Source organism: Seriola dumerili, unplaced genomic scaffold (assembly GCF_002260705.1).
Source record: "Seriola dumerili isolate Sdu_G_001 unplaced genomic scaffold, Sdu_1.0 BDQW01000089.1, whole genome shotgun sequence".
In the NCBI taxonomy this organism is placed as follows: Eukaryota; Metazoa; Chordata; class Actinopteri; order Carangiformes; family Carangidae; genus Seriola; species Seriola dumerili.
In genome coordinates, this window is record NW_019174344.1 from 919,657 (window position 1) to 942,019 (window position 22,363).

At 40.0% G+C, this 22,363-nt stretch overlaps 2 protein-coding genes across 3 annotated transcripts in view; both read right to left on the bottom strand.

The window, feature by feature from the left end:
• The window catches only part of tex264 (testis expressed 264), a 66,239-nt gene extending 59,889 nt beyond the window's left edge, over nt 1-6,350 (bottom strand). The window contains exon 1 of the mRNA XM_022745712.1: nt 5,827-6,350. Coding sequence (XP_022601433.1) covers nt 5,827-6,084 — 258 coding nt within the window. The 5' untranslated portion in view covers nt 6,085-6,350. The remainder of the gene's footprint in view (nt 1-5,826) is intronic.
• A 3,454-nt stretch (nt 6,351-9,804) lies between these two features.
• Nucleotides 9,805-22,310, bottom strand: fancd2 (Fanconi anemia complementation group D2). 2 transcript variants are annotated; one of them, XM_022745655.1, is made up of 44 exons: nt 22,221-22,310; nt 21,890-21,950; nt 21,448-21,582; nt 21,290-21,357; nt 21,098-21,204; nt 20,891-20,951; nt 20,670-20,722; nt 20,493-20,571; nt 20,154-20,278; nt 19,970-20,057; nt 19,777-19,881; nt 19,535-19,635; nt 19,309-19,411; nt 19,159-19,194; nt 18,899-19,045; nt 18,642-18,776; nt 18,407-18,538; nt 18,110-18,217; nt 17,877-17,986; nt 17,721-17,775; nt 16,797-16,916; nt 16,545-16,618; nt 16,315-16,458; nt 16,082-16,182; nt 15,860-15,975; nt 15,645-15,753; nt 15,439-15,537; nt 15,244-15,338; nt 15,014-15,163; nt 14,447-14,563; nt 13,945-14,073; nt 13,726-13,844; nt 13,502-13,612; nt 13,279-13,409; nt 13,094-13,193; nt 12,754-12,876; nt 12,440-12,533; nt 12,157-12,228; nt 11,859-11,897; nt 11,691-11,765; nt 11,339-11,413; nt 10,989-11,135; nt 10,812-10,907; nt 9,805-10,172 (listed from the first exon to the last, which is right to left on the bottom strand). In XM_022745655.1, exons 2-44 carry the CDS (start codon nt 21,948-21,950, stop codon nt 10,083-10,085), a joined length of 4,335 nt encoding a protein of 1,444 aa, XP_022601376.1. In that variant the 5' UTR covers nt 22,221-22,310; the 3' UTR covers nt 9,805-10,082. The 2 variants fall into 2 exon arrangements, with proteins under 2 accessions (XP_022601376.1, XP_022601374.1); XM_022745653.1 differs by having other exon boundaries at nt 15,014-15,169.
• Between the last annotated feature and the right edge of the window lie 53 nt (nt 22,311-22,363).

Consider the following 22,363-nt stretch of genomic DNA (forward strand, 5'->3'; position numbering starts at 1 on the left):
CTGTGATGGACTGTTTGCAAGTGAATTAATGGAGAAGGGATTGCAGTGAGGAGAGTGTGCTTACCCAAACAAATGCAGTTAAAGCAAACTGACTGAACAGTGAGGGTCATTTTTCAATTTGGGTACACCACCACTTGAATACGTCATTGCTTGTAATGACTGTGAAAATAAAATGAAGACTTATTCAAACTACAAAGTGCAAATATGTCCTCTTTTGGAAGAGGGGCCCTCAAGCATCCAAATCAGATTATACACCCACTGCATGAGGCGTGGGCCCCAATGGCCCCTTGAGTGGAAATCTTTTTTTCTGTCTCTCTTTCTTTCACCAAGTGCGGCTCTGTCCCTTTAGGCTGTGCTCAGACTTAGCTGGTAATTACACATGGCATCCTGGGAGTTCTGGCATGTATAATTACCGGCGAGGATAAGCAGCCTGCTGGAGGCAGGACACAGTTTTCCTTCACCACGGTTGTGGAGCTGGTTCACCACTCCTTGGCCAGCTGGACACAGTATGGCACTCCTCCAGCCAGATATCACAGAGCAGGAAGATAATCGTCTCTAATAGGAGATATGAATGAATGCCTCCCTCCTCTGTACAGGCTTACTTCCTTCTCGACAAATGTTCAGCTCTCTTTCTCCACCTCCTCGCTGCCTCTAAGCTGCTCTGATAAATATTCGCCTGTGTAATCCAATATCCTGCGCATCATAACACGGGCTGAAAAGCCAATACATATAACGAGATTGATGGCGCAAAAGATTTAAAGACATTCTTCACCACCTTGTTTCACTGACTAATCGCAACATGTCAGCCTGTAGAGTCTTTTTTTTTTTACTACACAGTTTGTGAAAATGGATTAAAATACACTCAACAGTTGTGTTCAGGATAAAAAAGCAGTTCTCTTTTCAATAGATTTTGCGTGGATTGCTGCTGTCTTGTTTTGCAGTATCTCACTCATTGTAGGGATGTCCATGAACATTAACGGGGTGCCTTACTATAGGGAGAGGCAGCATGTCCACAATCTTGCATAATATTGACTTGAAGACCTGTGGGACCAGACTTCAGAGTATAAGCGTATTTATTTCTCATTTTATATCCACCTTTAAAAGCGGCAACTCCTTGCCAGAAGCCTCCCTTTCATGTTGTTGCTGTCGACAGACAGACAAGCAGCAGTAAAATGCTAATAAATTTGACTGGGAGTGCAGCGATGCTCGACGCTCTGATCTGAAATTCCGATTGATGAATTGGAGCACTGTGAGGCTCTCAAGGTGAGTCAGACTCCTACCAATTTATACCTCTCTTCCAAGGCAGTTGCACACCTCGTCTCATCTCTCACTGCCACTCCCATATACGTCTACACATGACATTTCATTTTCACCTGCTTGTCATGGAGAGCCATGAGTCGGTTTGCTTCAGAAGCTAAAACAAAGTGGGAAATCAGTAGATCAGAGGATGAACCAAACAGCAGCGCCAGTTTAGCCTCAATACAAACACAACACGTCATCAGTGTCAGAGGCAGCAGCACTTGCTGTGTAGTTCCACAGAGTATGGACAGACTTCATCATATCCAATATACAAGCAGCTATATGGAAGAAATGGTCCATCTATAAATTTGTTAAACCTATTAATTCCATCTGAAAAGATGTATCTGGGAGTTCCTTACTCTCTAATAGTTTATTGTTCCATCCCTCATGACACACACTTTGGCCTTTGAGCATTCACTGCTGCCGACTCTTATTAATACATCTGCTCTGGAGATTCTTTGCAGACAGGCAGCCTGCTGTACTTTATCCAGTCTGCGATTTGTTCAATACTTGTGTCAAATCCCCATTACAGCTGAGCCTGAGGCAGCTCTTGGCTTGAACGGTTAGGTGAGTTTCAAGTGTAACCTCCAATGTTGTGGGTCACTGTCCAGTTGAACTGACACCTCTGTGTAAAACTGCTAAACTGTCCTTTCCTTCAGGGCCTTTGTGATAATAAGTTCTGGCAATTATAAGCATACATACAAACACACGCATGCATGAATGGACATACACAAGAAAGAGGCATCGAGAAGAGCAATTAGATTTAGTGCTAACTGACTATTGAAGTGTTTGCCTCAAATGCCTCAGCAGAGTGAACTGAGGATGTCATCCACCTGTCTTTATCAGTGCAGACCACTGAAATCAAATCTGTCCAGAGAGCTGGCTGACCTGCCAGCTATACAACAGATTCAGCTACTATAACAGAGGCTTGCCCTTTGATCAGTTGGTCGTAGTTATCAAACAGGGACTATAGTACAACTTGAATGCATGGTAAATGCAAATGGTGTGTTGTTGAAAAGCAGCTATACTCTTGAGTAAAAAGGAATGACAGTGACCAATTACCACACAGCCACTTGTGCAGGTTTGAAATCCAAATTTTACTTTAATGTGATGAAACTCATTGTTGACTGCAAGTATAATACGAGGCTGAGTCACACTACTTATTCCATGGTAATGAATTAAGTATAAAGATCAATGGGGTTTTGAGGGCTCCTGCCTCCCACACAAACTCAATTTCAGTGCTAATACTGTCATCTAGTGGCCATCAGTGTACAGCTTACAGATACAGCTTACAGTGTATACTGTTGGTAGTGGTCAGCAGAGTACAAAGTATATTTACTGTATTAACGAGCAATATTTTCAGATCACATACACATGCGGTCAACTAAAATGAAGCCTTACACCTGTTTTATTGATTCAGTTTAGAAACAGGAGAACCGTATACCTTTCTCTGCTTAAATTTACACCAGCATTATAACACCATGACTTCAAACCAGGCTGTGGTCTCCTCCGAGCATGTGAGATCATTTACATGAAACCTCAGCTCTGCTAGAAAGACTGTGGAGGCACAAAAACAAATACATCTCCACATGGAAATTCACATATAAAATGTTCTTTACAGAAATCCTCACTAGAAAGCTTTGACTTGTGCTGGTGATTTGACTGGTTTCTACCATTATTACATGCATTAGTGAACACTTTAGACGACTTAAGAGCATGGCAGCTTAGTGAAAAGAGTTAGCTGCTGATTACACCGGATGTAGAGGCCACCTTGCATAATGAGGTCAGCGCTAAACACAACTAGGTGCAAACTCCACTATAAATCGTGTGAAAGGTGTAAGAAAAGTCAACCTCCTAAACTCCATAAAACTTCTCAGGTAGAACGGTGTGCCCCCAAACATTTACTCTTTAATTACTCCATTATTAGTATTCAGGGCTGAGACACAAGAAGACAAGCATTACTATAGAGTACAAACTCACTCAAAGTTCAGCCATATGGTATCTCTCACATTTTGAGTTTACTTTTGTGGTTGCTGGTGAGTAATCAGACTCCTGGACTCAGTAAACTAAAAAAGGTTCAACAAATTCTCATGTCACAAACCAAACACTGAAAACCCGAAAACAGCTATGAGTCAGTGTGCTTCAGTGATAAAGGGCCAGTCAAGAGTTTAATGCTCACTATATGCGATTATCACCGAAAGCATTTCATTTAATTTGTTGTTGACATGTATAAATGTTTATTGCTCAGACTTGTTGGGCTCTTCAGCTCTGCATCAGAGGGCAAAGCTTCTCTGACTGTACTTCTGGAAGAATTGAGCATTTGCAGTTTGGGCTCCTAAACATTGAATCAATAAAAGTTAATTTTTTTTTAACTTAATCCTTTTGTGTAATTTCTCATTTATCTCCACAAGGAATTAAGAGGTCCATGCAACTTCAGAATATGTCAAAATAGACACAGATCCCAGTACAGAGTCATCAGGTCTATATAAAGATCTCTTTGGCCTGGTGGTTTCAGAGACTTCTGAGCGTCCTGTAATGACTTTTTATGTTCCAGACGCTCCACAAACTCTGACACCAGCAGAAATGTTTTTAAAAGCTCCTCAATGAGCCCCGTGCCACAATTTTCCACTGGTATGACTCACAGTCAGGGTTTCCACTGAAAGCCATTACTTTAAAAAAAAGGATAGCATGCTACAGAGAAACTGGCAGAGGTGAGCAGAAAGCAAAGGGCTGCCAGTGTGCCACATTCTTTATTCCACAAAGGATTTCTAAATTATGACTTGGCATGACTGAATTCTGTAACTCATAGATAGACATCCAGTGGCTGAAGTGCCAAAAGCCTCTATTTTGCCATACTGTTTGTGAGATGACGTAACTCACCCAACCGCATTAACTTAGGACTCAAATGTCAACAGTATTGACACAATGTAAGATAATCAAAGAACAAGAGAGATGTACAGTTAGTTTCGTTCTTACGTCATGGTATGATAAATAGACCATTTTACACCCTTGTGAAATTTTACCATACTGTGCATCATACGTTTGTGTTCTCTTCCCGTATCAGCTCGGAACTCAATAAACATTCCCGTCGAACAAGCAGCTGCTGTGCAGACATTTCTTGTTGACTAAAAACACAACTCGTGATGAATGGCGGTATGTGAAATGAAAGATGAAGACAACCACAGATTTCAGCCGAGTAATGACCTATTCATACGCAATTTGGTTTCAGATTAGGATGAGAACATCATAGGGAGAATCAGTGCATCACACATCTGGATTTAGACTAAACCATAAAGTGTACATTTTCATACATCTGTCAACTCTCTTCAGACACATGAGAAGAGGCTGTGTTTGCCCTTCTGCTTTGGAGTCTGGTTTCCGTGCTTGAGTCAGAAGCAGACAAATGCTGAAGCACCCTGGAGCCACAGATTAGAGGGGAAAAAATATCAACAGTGCAACGTGGCATTGAACAGCTGACTGGTTTCATCATTCAGGCTCAGTTCCTTCAAAAGGCAGCTCGTACATTTAACCCCTTGAGCCACACCTGCTGAATTACACTGGATTACATCGACTTGTACTGCACTTCTATACCTCCAAGACCTTCATCCAGTAATGTTGCGAGTAGACATGATAAAAAAGTCATTAGATGACTGAAAGTGTCAAATAAATAGTCGATGATAGCTGGACGGACAATTAACTAGAAACAATTTTGATGATCAATTAATTGTATTAGTTACTGTTATGTAAATATACCAAATTTCACTGCTTTCTGCTTCCTAAATGTGATTAATTTCTGGTTTTCTTGGACATCCATAGTGCTGTAACTGACAATTATTTGTATTATCTTCTAATATGCAGATCACACAGCTAATCATTTCATCATTTAGTCTTTAAAACATTAAAAACTGTGAAAAAATGCCCATCCAAGTTTCACAGTCTTCAAGATGATGTCTTCAAATGTCACTTGTTGTCTGACCAACAGTTCTTAAGTCAAAAGATATTCAGTTTTTGATAATGTAAAGCCAAGAAAGACAGCAGTCTCACATTTTTGAACATGTAGCCATCTAATTTTTGACACTTTTGCTTGAAATGACTGAATGTTTGAAATAATCAATTATCAAAATAGTTGCAGATTACTTTTTTGTCAACTGACTCATCACTACAACTCTTAATATCTTTGGGGACTCTTGGTCAGTCAAAACAAGACATTTAAAGATGTCACCTTGGACTCTGGGAAACTCTGACGAGCATATTTCATTTTAAAAACTAAAAGATTAATAGAGAAAATGACTGGCTGATAGCTGCAGCCCTACATGTTTTAATGATAAGCTTTGAACGCACAATATCTGCGTTTGAGTGACCTTTCAGACTCTGTCCAGGTCAAACAAAACATATCTCACTAACTGTAACGTCTTATCAGGAAACAAAGTACATGGGGGCTTTGTGGTTATGTCATGAGGTCAAGTGTAAATACAGATTCAGTGCTGTGTAGTTAGGACTCGTAGGTCCTGAGTGCTGGGGTCTTACCTGTTTGGGGTCATCATAGAAGACACCGATGGAGCTCAGCTTTGGCCCGATGCTGCAGCTCTCTGTGTAGGCTGCACCGCAGTCCTTGTAAGATCCCTCTTTGAACTTATAAGCAATGGTAACATTCCTGATAGGAGGTGGCCCAGTCTTTATAACCACGTCTGACAGGAGCCCCGAGTAGACCAGGAACCCCACCACTGTCACAATCAAACACACCAGGAACACGATTATCAGGATCAGCAGGATTAAATCAGACATGATTTCTCAAAGCGGTGCAGCTGCAGCCAATGCAATATGCAAAAAAAAAAAAAAAAAAAAAAAAAAAAAAAAAAAGAAATCTGTCAAAGCTAAACGTCCTCCTCCGGGTTACATACAGCGACTCTATGGTCCTGAAGGTTCAAACGACAACATACAAAACGTGGCTATCCAAGAGAAAGCGTGAATTTTTTTTCTTTGTTTTTTCACAGTCGCAACAACCAGAAGCGAAAGAGGAAACAGTCGTTCAAGTTGACAGAATAGACAGTTTGTTTATGGTATTTTCCCAAACAGTGGAACATGCTTCCTGGATAGACCATTCTCGTCTTCAGAGGAGGGAGGTGTGAATCGTTTTTATAAGCGACTACTTTGCATATATTAATCACAACGTCAGAATATGAAATATACATATACTACATTTAGTAAATAAATATTACTCTTATTGATTCATGTAAACCTCAGCAGGTGAGCATAGTTGACGCATTTATGGCAAAGATACCCCTACGTCTCATTATCATGGTTCAACCCAGAGGTCCGTGAAAAAAGATGATTGGGCGCCGTAACAAAAAAATACTGTGACTTGTCTTTTCATCAGTATTTTCCGTTTTTTCACTGATTCCCGTGCTCTGTAAATCATATAAAAGACTGACCTAACTGATGTTAGCGCTGTCAGGGCGTTTTCAGTGCTGTTTTTAGGGTCTAGAGTCAAACATTAAGGGTTTTGTTCAACCTACAGTACAGAGTCCTGCTGACGTCAAGTTCATCAAACTATGGAAATCCATTAAGGACAAAATAGAAAACAAATTTCAGGAGACGCTAATGGATTTGAGTGCGTACAGGGAAATATTTTTAAGCCCAGACCGTGTTTTTGAGGAAATATTAGGACAGATTTAAGCAAAAAAGCAATGATGATGATGATTTATATATACAATGATGTATATATATATACAATGATGATTTATATACAATGATATATTTGATATATTTACTTTCTTTACTTGGAACTCTATGCTCAGTGGTATGTGCTCTCAGTTTAATACCTGCCTTGCAAAATTTAAAGCTGCATCAATTAGTATTTGGCCACCAGGGGACAGAGCACTGCCAAAACAAGCTGATGGGTACACTGCTGCTACTACTGGCTTATATACAGTGGAGTTACTCACTGGCCCACTTGGTCTCAATGATCCAGGACCCGTCTAGCGATCTGAATTAGGCTGGGCTCAGGGTTTTTTTTATTATTATTTATTTATTCATGTTGAGCTTAACTTTTCAATGGATCTGTTTTGGACCCCTGAAAACATCTATTATACAGTTCTTAAAATTAAATACTAAAAATGTATAAGAAGTTTTTACAAACAATTGCCTACCTACACATCACATCTGATAAAGGCAAATCCAATACTCATGCAGCTTTTAGCTCTGTTTTGCTCTACCACAAACCCCCAAGGAATTGATGCAGGTAGCTCACATTTAACCATACATTAAATGAAAATCCAAAACAAGCTGAATAGGCTAAAAAGCTATGTTGTTGTGTGTATTACTTCTCTGTGACTGAAACCCTTTCACATTACACTGCCATTTGATTCAGTGTTAACATCAAAAATATTGACTAATACAGGTTTAGTACTGTAAAACCATAGCTAGTGAAGGCATACCAAACAACATTCTGGACTCATTTAAAGTAATACGGTAGCAATGATGCCATATAATTTTTTGTTAATCACAGGATGTTAACAGCTCAAGTGTACATCACTAGCAGTCAGATTGTACCCACACACCAGCACATGTACATGAGAAGATGAAATTTCACTATATTTATGCATCATAATAACATCATTAGCAGTAAAATCTTTGGATTTGTGTTTTTAAAAATAGGAGAGATATTTTCGCTTGTATCTGAGAGAGACTGCCCAACTAACAACCCAGTATTTTTTTAAGACAGAGATAGGTGTGAGCTTTCTTAACTTTTCCAACATTGGTCATGGATAAAATTCATTTGACCTTGCCTACCCTGAGAGAGCACCATGTGTCCTCCAAGGAAAACAAACCCTAAAATTGAATTTTTGTGCTTTTTATAACCTGTTCTAAAGCCCAGTTTTAAATAACAAATTTGAACAAGTCCATTTTGAAGATGAACAGCAGAGAGACAGATTTAAGTGAAGAGGTTATCCTTAGACATGTCCTAAAACAGAATATTGGAAATTATCAACAGTAGACCTTTACTAGGCTATTGGGCCATTTTTAAATTTTAACCATGGGAGTCTACAACAAATACACTATGAGCCCAAACAGTCAGTCACTAGTGCAATGTCGACAGACCACCTCCACAAAGTGGCACCTAATGACATCATCAATCCATGTTTTTCCTGGATTTCCAGTTTAGGGAGACAGTGGTTTGGAAATGTTGACTGTAGTGTCCAAGTAGGATGGTGTAGTTCATGTTATGCTGTTTTATGGTGGATTGTTCCTTCAGCACCCAAGCTGAAAACTTCTTTCTGCTGACAATTTGATTTGTTGGCTGAATGTGGGATTTAGACTTGATTTAGTCAGTTATAGAGGAAGGATGACTCCCATTATATATTCCAAAAAGGTTGTTAAAATGAGTTTTGTTCATTATTGTGATATACAATGTATTTTGGGTTACCTGCCTTGTGTTTTTTGTAACTCTGTGTTGTTGTCGGCACAAATATTAAACAGGATACTGAAAAGAGATTTTTATTCTCAATGAGCTTTCCTTGTTAAATAAAAGTTAGATAAATAAAAAAATATATAATGCAATGGAAAGTTCAAAGCTTCTAACTTTAGAAAAGACTGAATGGGACAAAAAAGACACAATTTGACCATGGAATGGATCATGAGGCCATTTATGCCCAAATGCATCATCAATACAAACCCTCTTATATATGTGCAATAATCGCTCCAATCCTTTAAACCCATGGGCTTTGCGACAGAGAACTGAGGTGGATGCATTTAAAAGCTTGTATATGTGTTATGGCAGTGTTATGCAAACTAATGCTTTGACTAAAGCAATAAATAAAAGACTAAGGTGTTCTTCTTGGTCTTTGTTACAAGTCTGTTTCATTTTCAGGTCGTGCAAACATTTTACTTCAATATCACTTCTTTCACATAAATTGAGATTTTACAGGGTGCCCAAGATGTAGTAATGTTAGGTAAAGGATCTATAGGTTCAATGTTTATTCTACTGTTTTAAAAAATTTCAAGTCTTTCAAGTCCTATTTTGACATGTTCTCCAATGAGCCCCCCAGGACCTCAGAGTATCATAGAGACTGTTCGCCTTCATTTAAAGTTTACGCTAATCAGTGCTGTCCCTCTTTATGGGATTTGACAGGAACAAAGATCTCAGTGTTTAGTCTGGGTGTGGTGCCGTTCTTTTCCCAGGCTTCACTAATTTTTGCTTGTTTTGAAAGCCAGCATTCCTATATTTGTACAAGTACTTTATATCACACATTTGGATTATTTTTTTTGTCATAACCTAATGGGAAAAGGATAAGCCTCCCCTGTTTATCACACACAAGACATGGGATAGAAAATGGCCTCTAGATTTAAAAATAAATCATTTTGTTTCTGTATCGAAGCAGATGTTTACTGTTAACTAATGTCTAAAAACGGTCCCTAATTGAGACTATTTATATCGTAATACTTATTATTTACTTTGAAATATAGGTAACATAGAATGACAAATCAGACTGAAACTAGCTCTCAACAATCCATATTTTATTTTGTCAATGTACATATTACTGCCACATACATAAAAATACAAGACTTTTGGTTATATACTGGTAATATTAACCCTGTACTTGCACATTATCCAATGAGCTACAGTATTCAATGCATTCTGAAAGTGTTCATGTAAAGTAAACAATAAATCAGATGGACATTCAAAACTTCAAAAGGCAATCCAGAAATGGGATTTTGACCTAAATGCAAACATTTAAAATCAAAGCCAACAGTTTATTATACCGTTATTTATAAAGTGTTACTCAGTCATCAGATTCATCTGTAATATCATCTGGAACCACATCTTCCTCTCTGTTAATCTTCTTACTTTCCTCAGAGTCACTCTCCTGGGCCTGGAGGAAAGCACATGACAAACATTTTGGCAAACATGCAAATTTGAAATTATGACCCTGCTTGCATAAAACAGAAATTCAGACACTACAGGACACGTTGTCCTGGGACTGACACCACATCCAATGGTTTCCCTGTTAAGTGTGTCAGCCACTTATTAGCTTTTTAGAGAGCTAAGTTATCTCATCATCCCACTGTCCTCTACAGTTTCAACTGCCTGTTGACTAACATGTATGGTTTAACCTTTACAAAGCAATGGACTCTGCAGCAGTAGAAGGAGACTGGCTGGCTTGGTTGTCTTATATAATTGACTGTGTTACTGCTGTGTGCTGCTTATCCGTTAAATAAAATTTTCATAAAACCCTTTCAGCCATTAACCACATTCTCAAACATTATTCTACTTGCCTCTTTTATCCAATACCTACTGGGCTCACTAGTTTTTATCCCCTTTTTTGGTTTTGTCAACTAATTCTTGGTTAAATCAGCCCTGACCGTGATAAACTAAAGACCACATTGTCTAAAAAATTTACAGAATCAACCCCATCTATTTTCCATTACAATATCTAAACCAGTATCAATTACACAATCTTTGTGATAAATACACTTCGAATATAATAAAAAAATCTTGTAATGGCAGGTACCTCATCCTCTGATTGTTCCTGAGGCAGCAGTGAACGTTGCTCTTCCTCCTCTTCATCATCACTTCCTTGTGACCTCTGAGAAAGAATCTCTTCACCCTGCAGCAGACATATAATCCATTTAAGTCCATGATTCAAAATGCACAGACACACACAAACACAAGTCCAATAATTTAATACCTTCAGGTTGCGGTTCTTCAGGTTGCCCATCCAAAATGCCTCCTGACAGTTGTTGAGCATCAGCATTGCCTTCACTCTGTACAAAAACAGCTCGAGGCTCTTCTTCAACGCTGGCACGTGGTTGGTCAGGCTTGTATCCTGATGAATCTGAGCACCCAACCAAGGCTTAGTTAATGAGCACCTGAGGTTTCATATATAGTATGTACTGTCCACACTTTCTCTGCCTGTCTTTTGAACAGGAGTGTCTGCACTCTCTGATTGCGTGATTTTGGCACCCGTGCATGCAGACAGATGTCTCCAACTAAAAAAAAAAACATTAGACAGGAATGAGTTTGAACCTGAATCTGTACCTTAGAATGTCCACACATGTGATGGAGCTGCCTGGTGCTGAGCTGGAAGGTCTTCAGTAGGCTCTGGACATCCTCCTTGAACACAGTGCATCACACACATTAGTAAACGATTTTGATTAGATTAGCATTACAGATTGTCATGAGTGAACTGTTCATTGGCTTCTGTTTACATTAAATCAGCAAAAAGGCAAATTCCCTTGAATAAGTGTACTATGGTTGTAACTTGGTTCCAGAAGTAATAATATTAAGGTCCATTAACTATTTAAGAGCACTTTGAGGTTTACCAGGGCCATTCTTTTACATAATTCATAGTGACATTTAATGGCTGTTATGGAGAAGATGTCATGTGTACCTTGTGTCTTTTGAAACTGTAGTCCAGGAGCGGCATCCCCAACTTCAGGAAAGACTCCAAGAAAAGGCGGCCGTACTGCCAAGATCAACATTATAATGAGTGAATACAACATCAATGTAGCTGCACCTGAAATTTTATGTGTGAAACTTTGCTGGGGAGCCACCTCACCTTTAGGCACACGTTGAGCACCGGCCTAGAATCAAACACCTGTATAAATAGATTAGAGGACCAACAGTCGAGCAGATGAGGTGAAACATAAGTGATAAGATTGAATGATAAAAAATAAAAAAAAAACTCTCTTGAACTTCACCTGCTGTATGAATTACACAAAACTAACAAAATAACATCATCATTATGGAACACCTGCCCCAATAGCTGGCCAACTGCTGGAAACAGGTTAGGTCAAAGGTCACGGTCAGTTTAGTATAAATTTACCGCTATCTGATTACGCTAACAGATGATATACCTTAACTAGGTTGACCAGGATGTGAAAGTCTCTGACAGCCAGGTTCCATGTCAGCAGCTTCTCACTCTGAGCCTAGAAAGACACGGGTTACAAAGTCTAACCATCAATTCTGCATTCATACTACACATTCAAACATGCTCTACAGGTTATAAAGAGAAGTTATAAACAAATCGGTATGTACAAAGAGTTGTGTTGTGGTGATTCGCAGGTCTGATTACACCGTGTTATCTCACACAGTATATGCATGGAAATACATTGTGTAGTGCGACACCTAGTGGCTGACCTCAGCGCTGTCACTGATTTTGCCAGCAGGAATCTTCCTGACAGCTTTTTCCAGTTCTGCCATCATCACTTTGTAGAATACCAGGAATGTTTGCCTGAAGAGCAGAAAGAAATTATGGAAGAACGAGCAACAGAATAATAATAATAATATGGCCGACTATATTCTTTACCGTGATTATGGTTGATAATTACAGTTTACATTACAGTTAGCTGTGAGGCTGTATATAAGCTACTTCTGCATAATCACTAACTCACAATATTCCATTTTGCTTTAAGATAACTAAGCACAGAGAACTGATGGAGATGAGGATCTACCTGTTGAGAGTGGGCCATGACGCAGAGCTCTCATCTTTCGAGGCGTTGAGGAGCTCTGGGATTCCTTCTCCAGCTATTTCCTCCACCGCCTTCAGAACGTCATCCACATGTTCCAGGTAGATGCTGCAGAGACGGGAAAACACAAAGATTTTGGCATCAAAGAATCTAAGATGCTTGTTCGCAGTTATAACAATACGTCATATGATAATAAATGGTGTCAGCTACCAACTGTGTTCTTTCAAAATATGATAACACAACTAAAATCCATTGCTTTCCATTGTTTCTTCAGGCAACTTTTTTTTTTTAGTGCAAGATAGCCATTAATGAGATGCAGACACACCTTAGGAGAGTTTGAAGTGCTTCATTGAATTTGTTCCCTCGCTCCTTCTCCCCGCTGGCTGTCACCCATTCTTGGCTCAGGAAACGTTTTGCTAGGGAAGCTAGGAAGAAAAATTAGCCAATTATCATCACAGTCCATTGACCAGTAGATAATTTGATTTAAATGAGGTAACATATCAGACTGACCGGCCTGCTCTCTGTAAGTCGCAGAGTTGCCTCCTTTCGCTGACACAGTGGACAGCAGCTGGGAGAGACACAGCGCTGTGCTGAGACTTGGCATGGTGCTGCGGAAGTTCAGCAGGTACTCAAAGCTGTGTCTAAACCAAAATAAAGGAGGCAAAGATACATTTCATACTGCTATCACACAAAACACAAATGAGGCACCAGTATTGAAAAGTTTGGTGCTCACTTTACAAGCTGCTCCAGGGTCAAATCAGGACGTTGTTCTTTGAGGCGTTCAGCCAAAACTCCCAGAGCTTTCTTCAGTAAGCTCCGCTGACCTGGAAGACTGAATCCAGACCTGATGAATACACACATACATACGCACAAATCAGGAAACAGATACATGCTGATAATGACAAGGCATAGCGCTCTAATGCTTCATAGAGTTAACAAATTTAACGTCCTCCTCACCAGCAGAAGGTGGTGTTCAGGATCTGGAGGAGCAGCTGGTAGCTATATGACATTAACTGGTGCTCCTGCACATCTGTGGCAGGTCCATCCACAACACCGTTGTTCTCAGACAGCAGTGTCTGTGAAAAGGCACAAATATATAGGAGCAGAAAGGGAATTTCTTCAGAGTTGGAAGAGATGTTGCTTTTTCTCGTAACTCTGGAGCTTGTGATTTTGTACCTGAAAATGGTTGTGACAGTCCTCTAAGTGTGAGCAGAGGGCAGGCAGCAGCTGGACACAGTAGGACGCAATATCCTTGGAGCTCCTCTGTTGTAGATGGGAGAAGCCCACACTTTTATCGGTCCTTCCCTGTGCAAGAAGATATTTTTAAGTTGTGGCTCACATAGGTCTGCCTATGACCGTTTTATACTGTTGCAACTAAATGCCATTGACACTCAGAGATGCTTAACATCTTATCGTAGATGACTTAGGACAGATTCAGACAGAATCAGGACAGGAAATCTAGGACAACATAATGGATACTTCCATATGTGAATGGATAATGACCTAAAATGTGTTATGGTGTATTTCAACAGAGCAACAAGTCCCCCCCGCCCCGGAGACCCTATCAAATGTTTTTTGCAAATAACCACACGTTTCAAACACCTGCACATTGTTATATTACACATTCTGATATTCTATATGTTTGTCACTCTAGTTTGTAATTCTCTTTTCTCCGTACCTTGAGGAAAGGGGCTCTCTTGGCAGGGGCGGCTCTAAGACTGAACTCCAGTTTACGAAGCATATCCTCCAGCAGGAAGACCAGCTCAGCAGGACCCAGCAGGACCTCCTCTTGGACCTTAATAATGCCAGAATATTAGAGGACTTGTAGGTACAACTTCCTCCTTTCTACACAGTATGTCGTGCTTACATGTGTACAATAGATTAAAACCAGCAGTCACTGGTATACTTGACAATAATTTCACTGGCCAATCCAAATAAGGGCCGTGGGTTAGAAACCTAAAATCCTATTTTGAAATGAAACTAGTGAAAAAGAAATATGTAAAAGCCCTACTCTTTTATATAAGATTAGGAAGAAGTGCAATAATACTGTTAAATTCTAACAATTGGTGCAATACAGACTTAATATAGACAGGTCTATTATTCATACCTGTTTTTATAATTCATGTGTATGCTATTTATTGTGTGTGTTTGTTTTGGCTGATCTTATATTTTCATCCTTAATGTTTGTGCAATGACAAATGAAGGCATTATATTCCATCTATCTATTATATTCTATATTCCTTACCTTGGTGTGGAGCTCAGAGTCCAACAGTGAGCGAGACAACAGGCCACACTGCAGCACACTAAGCACCTCCATGTCCAGCTCCCTGAAAAACTGTCTGTAGGACATCAGACTGACTCCTTGCCGGACCTCCTTTTCTTTCTCCTTCTCTGGCTGTTCCTTAAGCACAAGCAGAATCACCCTTTTAGCTCAGTTACAATAAAAAGAGATTCATGTGAGAAGTGAAAATTTACCTGCTGAGTTTCATCTGCTTCCGTCGTCTCGTCAAGCTGAGAGCTGCCTTCTGAGGAGCTCTTACTGGGGGCCTTCCGCTTCTTTCCTGTGCCATCTAAATGTGAGTTAGGCAGTTACGTAAGTACTAGTTCTTTAGAATATTTGGTTTCATCAACACAAAAGACAGTAAAATATCCTCTGTTGGGCATGATTACCTTTCTTTGCCTTATTCACAGGAGCAGCTGAACTAAGTATTACTCCATCTGTGCTTTCTCCATCAAAGTTAGCAACAGGTGGAACGTAGCCAGGTGTCCCTGAAACACAAAGTAAAGAGGATATTATTTCCAAATCTTTAATAGAATTGTCACCACATGGCATAAGATTTTGAAAACTCCAAGTTTTGATAGATTAAAAAACTCACCAGCCAGAGCCCTCTCCAACAGCGTCTGAACGTAGGTGATGTTCTGCAGACGAGTCATCACTTTCATCTTCAGCTCAGTTTCTTTCTGCCTACAAAATGCATTTACGACCTTCCACAAAACAGGGGAAAGGCACGGCTTAAGTCACATATCTCCTTCTAGTGAGAAAGATTTTGTCCAAATGAGTAAAACCCATATGACAACAACATGCAGTTACCTCTCTGAACCAGTTGATGGTGTGAAAGAGCAAATTACAGAGGAACTCTCTCTCAGCTTTTGACAGGCTCTCAATTTTCTCTATTACATCCATGTCTGTTAGGATCAGAGGGCAGCCTGTGATGCAGCAAATGTCAACACACAGAGACAGATTATTTTACAACTGAGAACAAATGAGAAAAATCTGATTTCTATGAGAGGTTTGTAGCTTCATCTTCCTCACCCAGCAGCGCATCGATCTCCTCTAGGTTTCCCTGATGCTGCTTCTCCTCACACAGTCTCAGGAGGCGGAAAAACGGAGACAGACAGAGGGGAGACACTCGCCTGCATAAAATACAGCAGTAAACAAATCTTAAATTTCATTGATTAGGGTTAGATATAACTCTACCGCAAATTAAATACATTGCTACTGACTCATCAGAACTGGTTATAAGTGGTAGGAGTGGGATGACTGACTTGTGTGCCTTCTTGGCTTGACTCGGCTGCTCTCCTTTGTTCTGGATGTCTTTGGCCAGCAGAGGCACCAGGTTGATGGCAATGCCCCCCTGACTCTCATCCTCATCCAGGTTGTACATCATACGGGCTGGGAAAGGGAAGGCACTGAGATACACAGGTAGGAGGGATTAATGACACTAGGAATAAATATTTCAGCATTTCAATGTCTGATGCTGCTGTCCATCACTAACCCTGTTATTTCTGGGCCAAGATCCACCACAAAGTCATTCTGAAAGTCATCTAGGACACTCTTTGCAATATTTTCCTGTTGGCAGGAAGAATATAGCAGGACTAAATACTTAGTAGTTGCATTTTATAAAGCAAAGTCAATAATACAACATCAGTTAAATTAAAAAGGTGACTTGACACACAGTTATAAATCACATGATTAAAAAATGATCTGTTAAGATAAGTGGTGTAGCAAATGTTTGTCTGAGACACACCTGCACCTGTGGGTCCAGAGTAGAGCTCAGGATCAGATTGGCCAGTTCATCATAGTACAGAGCTGAAGCCTCAGGTGAGCTTTCACTGCTCGACCTCAAAAGCTCCAACAGGGCTGTCACCTGCACCGCGCCAAACACACATGCATGAGCATATCTACAGACCAGAAACCTCTAATCATTCTATGGTGTGTTGGCGAGTGTAACAGGAATGGAGAATTTTTATTTTATTTTTTTTTGCTAGACCTCTTTCACAAGGAGGTCACCACACGTTTAGATGAGAGCAAACCCATAGCTGGTGTCCAATGTCTCAGTCAAGACATGAGACTTTGTATGTGAGTCCAGGGGTCCACAATCACTAAATAAAGGATGTTTTTTTTCCCACTTACTATGTAGACTGGACTGAGGGAGTCTATACAGTTAGCAAATGTAAATCATATAAAGATTATTATCAAAGTTACAGACAAACAATATGAGTTGATAAAATACCTGTTTGATAAAATAGATTAAAATGAACAAGATGGCATAAACACATTAACAAAACTGAACCAAAGACATGATACCAACTTAGAAATCAAAGATAAATACTAAATGTAAATTCAGTCAAAGCCTTTTAGCTATTTTAATGACCACACATGGATAAACTAAAATAAATGCATTATTTAAGAAGTCCTACATTCATGAAATACTTCCTTACCTCTGAAAAAAAAACACTAAAACTAGAGCTGAAGTAAATAAAAAATATACATTTACTGTTGTTTAAAAGAATTGCAGCTATTACTATCTTATTAAAAAAAACACAAGTAAGCTGATATTCAAACAAATTAAAATAAATTAAATAAAAAAAGAAAACTTTTGAGAATCTCAAAGTGCAATATTCCAGCTACATAAACTAATTGTTTATTCTGACTGCTGCCTAACACATACCTGTCTGAACGTCTCCTGGGGTAACAACCCATTCTGTGACTCCTTCACTTTAGGCCTGGATGGTGGCAGAGAGCATGATCAACACATAGGGATAAAGTGACAGAATGAACATGAAAAATGCTGCTTCTGTAAGTGCACATTAGAAACTGCCCTCACCTAAAAGCTCCCATGCTGCCTACAATCATGACGGCACCAATGATGCCAATACGCTTGTACTTGGGCACAGTGCTTGAGAGCTGTTTGCGGATCACAATGTGCATGTCATCCTGAGAATGGAAAAAATGAATAAGGGGTAGGTAAGTGGAGAAAAAATGACAAGAGAATGCAGAAAATGCGTTGAATTAAAAAGACCAAGCTATATCTTTGCCTATAAATGTGTGACTATGTACCTGAATGTGAGATCCTTGCTGCTGTTGCCCAAAGGCCAGTCTGCTCAGGAGGTGGAAGAGTTTGCGGATCTGCTGGGGCGTGAGGTTGTCCATGTAGTCCAAAATTCCCTGCATCAAATACAATGCACAGTTAAAAACTACACCAAACACAATGGTGATACTGAACCTCACTATGAGAACCATGGGGTACCATTTGCTAGCTACAAGTTGCAGCTGACTGTATGTATTGTACACAAATGTCATTTATAAATGTTAAAAGGTGTTTTTAGTTAGCAGAGAGTTGGATCTCCTTCTTACCTTCACAAAAACAGCATACAGAGCCATTTCTGAGGGTTTTTCTGTAACCAAACCACAGAGTAGCTCCAGAGCCATATCCACCTCCCCACCTACACCACTGCAGACATGGGTCACTAAAGAGCCCACCACCTCCTATGAAACATTATACAGGACAGAAATAAATCTGATGCATTTACCTTCAAAAACAGAGAAATGTGTTTATGAAAGTAAAAAAAAAAAAGAATGCCAAACCCACCTGTTGGCAATAAGATTCAAACACACTGAATGAGAGTTGGTACATGTGTCCACCAAAAGGTACCACACCGGGGTCAGGAGAGCGCAACAGACTCTGAGCCAGAGCCAGGATGGAGGGGAAATACCCACGCATGACCTAAAGTATCATCAGTAAGAAATACTACACATTTAACAATCAATATTGAAATACCACACCACAAAAAAAAAAAAAAACATTTATAAAAACTCTAAAGCTTGTTTGTCTGCAGACTGACCCACCTGAGAATAGTCCCTAAAAGTCTTCTGTAGCAGAGTATCCTGGATCAGTCCAGTCCTCACTTTGACCTTCAGCACCTTCTCTGCCCCCCTTCGGCTCTGGTTGGCATTGGTGGAGTGGAGGATGAACAGCACCAGCAGATCTATTACCTGAAACAGCACAGCAGAGACATTTTAGAGGGATATATGCAGCCACATTCTCAAGACCCCCATACAAACAAACACACACACACATTAATGCATATAAAAGAGATGGCATTCACCTTATGGTTTTCTGCTTCATCCACAGACTCTATTGCCTAATGAAAAACAACAGTGAAAGTTAAGTCACTGAAATGAAGATGAAAAGAAGCGACTGTCATTGGACGCAGAGAAAATTCATAAGCAAGAGGGCTTAAAAACGAATATCCCACCTTGACCCAAGCCTCAGAAATAGATTTCTGGAATCTCACTGCTGACTTGATGCCATCCAGTATCAATGTAACGCTGCTGCCAGCTGCTGGTGTCGAAGCGGACCTGCTCCAGAACCAGACTAATTAGATCACATCATCAAGAAACTACTGGTCTACTTCAAAGTAAGTTCCTGACAACATGTATTGATGCAGAATGATGAGGGAACTGTGATCTGTGACGGCTTACACTGCTCCTCCTTTGCTCTTCATGCGGCTCTGAGAGGCCTGCAGCGCTGGAGGGACAACACACTGCTCTAGCTCCAGCTTCTTACGGAGATTATTCACCACCTACACAGAGGTAAACACATGCCATACTTCTTGATTTCAAAATAAAGGCACAATAATAACAAGGTTATTATATAATTAGTACAATTACTACATTATGTTTTTTTTAAATGCAAAATGCTGTAATAGACCCAGAGTTGTAACCTCATATGCATCAGAGGCTGAGACCGAATGCAGGATGAACTTGACAACCACAGGTAGGTCCTCCAGTTGCACAGCAGCCAACGTGGCCATAACTGCTCCACGAACCTGAGATAACAGACAGTAACAGGTGCTAAGCCTGCTCAATAGATATAATAATTCACCAAAAACAAGTGTAACAGAGTGTGTGTACTACCTCAGTCAACAATGATGAACTGAGGTTCAAACTAGAGAGGGCATCCAGTACGGGGACAGTCAATTGCGTGTCCGTCTGTAGTAAAGAGCTTCACAGGACAGTGATGAGAGCAGTAAGTATAAACAGGAATCGAAACCACAAACATACTACAAGAAGATCTGGAGTAGAGATTTACTGTACATACTTGAGCTCCCTGGCTATGTCATTGTGCTGGGAATCTTCCAGTATCTCTGGCAGACTGGTGATGATGTCACGCTGAACATCCACTGGTGCTACTGACACCAGCTCCATGAGCTTGGATGCCAACTCCTGCAAATGTGGTAACAGGCCATAAAGAGGGCAGAAGTAAACAGGCACATAATCATTGTGTGGCCTTGTGTGTTTAGTGATGATTGATACAAAGAAAAAATACATAATTACAGATGTAATGGAACAGGTCAGCAAAAATACAAACACGTTTAAAACTTTAATGGTTGTGACAACTGAACATGTCAACAAAACCTATCATCACAGAAATGACTACCTTGCTGTCCACAACTCTGTCTAGCCATTTGAGCTGGTTAATAATTATGCGTGGAATACTGAGACCTCCATCTCCAGTGCTGTGAGGGACAGAACAAGATGACATTAAGAGAAATAAAGACAGTGGGAAAAAGTGTGTCAAAAAATGCTGTAAAGTGAACTTATATTAAATACCGACCCATCTAACATAAATTCAGGGAGTTTCTCAAGCAAGGTGTTAATGATGGGAGTCTGTATGAGAGAGAAAAGTAGATTAAGGATTTGTTCACTTTACCCAATGAATATTTGCATGCCTCATAGCATAAAAAGACATGTTGTATTTGTTTTTGTTTTTTTACATGATCCTTTGTGAAAAGTGAAGCAGTTGTCTTTGGCAGATTCTGTGCAAAAAAATCTTACCTGCAACATCTCAATCCCCAGCAGCATGCGTAGCAGACTTTCCTGGAAGGAGCTGACAGATCTGCAACACAGGGGAAAACATGTTAGTCTGTTAGACAGATACAAACCCCTAACATAAGCTTAGTCTAGTTGTAGCTGTGCCCTCCATAAATTAAAGCACTACTTGAAAACAGCCTCAATAGCACAGAGGGCTTTCAGAACGGTTACCTGGTGTCTCCATCAGGCAACTGTGGAACACATGGAAGGAGGCAATTCCTAAACCTCTCATGGTCCTCAATGTGAGACTCCAATCCAGTGATGAATTCCTGTACAATCTGAGCAATAAAATGTCGGTGAAACACAACTGCCTCATGCTAAATGACCTGCTATTGTGTGAATAGGGATGGTGTATATACTTACTCCAGGGTACCTGGGACTCTTCCTTAGTTGCTGCTGTATCCTTTTTTGGAAAACTACTTGGTCAACAGCTAGACAGAAAAAGATAATGATCAGAACAATAAGAAGTGATTTCATTTACTGCTCTGGTCTGATTTGAAACTTAAATTGAGTGTGTTTACCTATCTCGTTGGATGTGCCACCTTTTTTCAAGGTGACACCTGCCTCTCTCAGAAATACGCTAAATACACTTTCATTTGTCTCTTCTGGGGCAGCTTCCTTGCGCTGGCGACCAGTGCTGCGACTTTTCTTTGCCTCTATGGAGAGAAGAGAATAAACCCTTATATATATATGCATTGTATTTACTATAGTATTATATAGGACATTTGATAGTCATTTTTCAAGCAAGTTGCTGTTCCCGTCATTGAAATATGAAACATGTAGTGGGTCTGTCACACATATAACTCTACTACATTCCTGACTATACTCTGCTCTCAATTCTAGTTATATAGCTGGTTATGGTATGGTGAAATTATTGACTTGATGATAATGTTAGCTTGGGACCTTAGCTGGGAAATCCTAGCACATAGTTATGAAGTGTTGTGATATTGGATTAAAACTCACTTGTGGTTGAGGTCGCTCCCTCTCCTTTATCCACAGAGGACCGTCGCTTTTTCCGCAGCATCTAAGGAAATTCAAAGGTCAGAGCGTTTTTCATAGCCAGCCCAGGCTAACACTCGCAATAACAAACATGCTTACGTGTTGTTTATTAGCTTCGCTTGTTGGTTTCACCAATTACGTACACAGCAAACATACTTTAGCTAAAGTGTTAGCAAGTCCAGAAACTGATTCAGTAGCTACGACACAAAATATGCCATACATCAGTATCTAGCTTTATAACGAAGTTATGTTGTTGGCGGTCAAAATCATTCAGAACATATGGAGTGACACATACTGTTCAAAAACAGGCGACGATGTCTCATCCACAGGAACAAGTTACAAAACAAAGTTCCGCGCCAAAGTGCTTTGCGTCAGCAACGTCATCAACAGTGAGGGATCCGAGCTAAACTGTGATTAGCTAAGAATAAATGCCCCGCA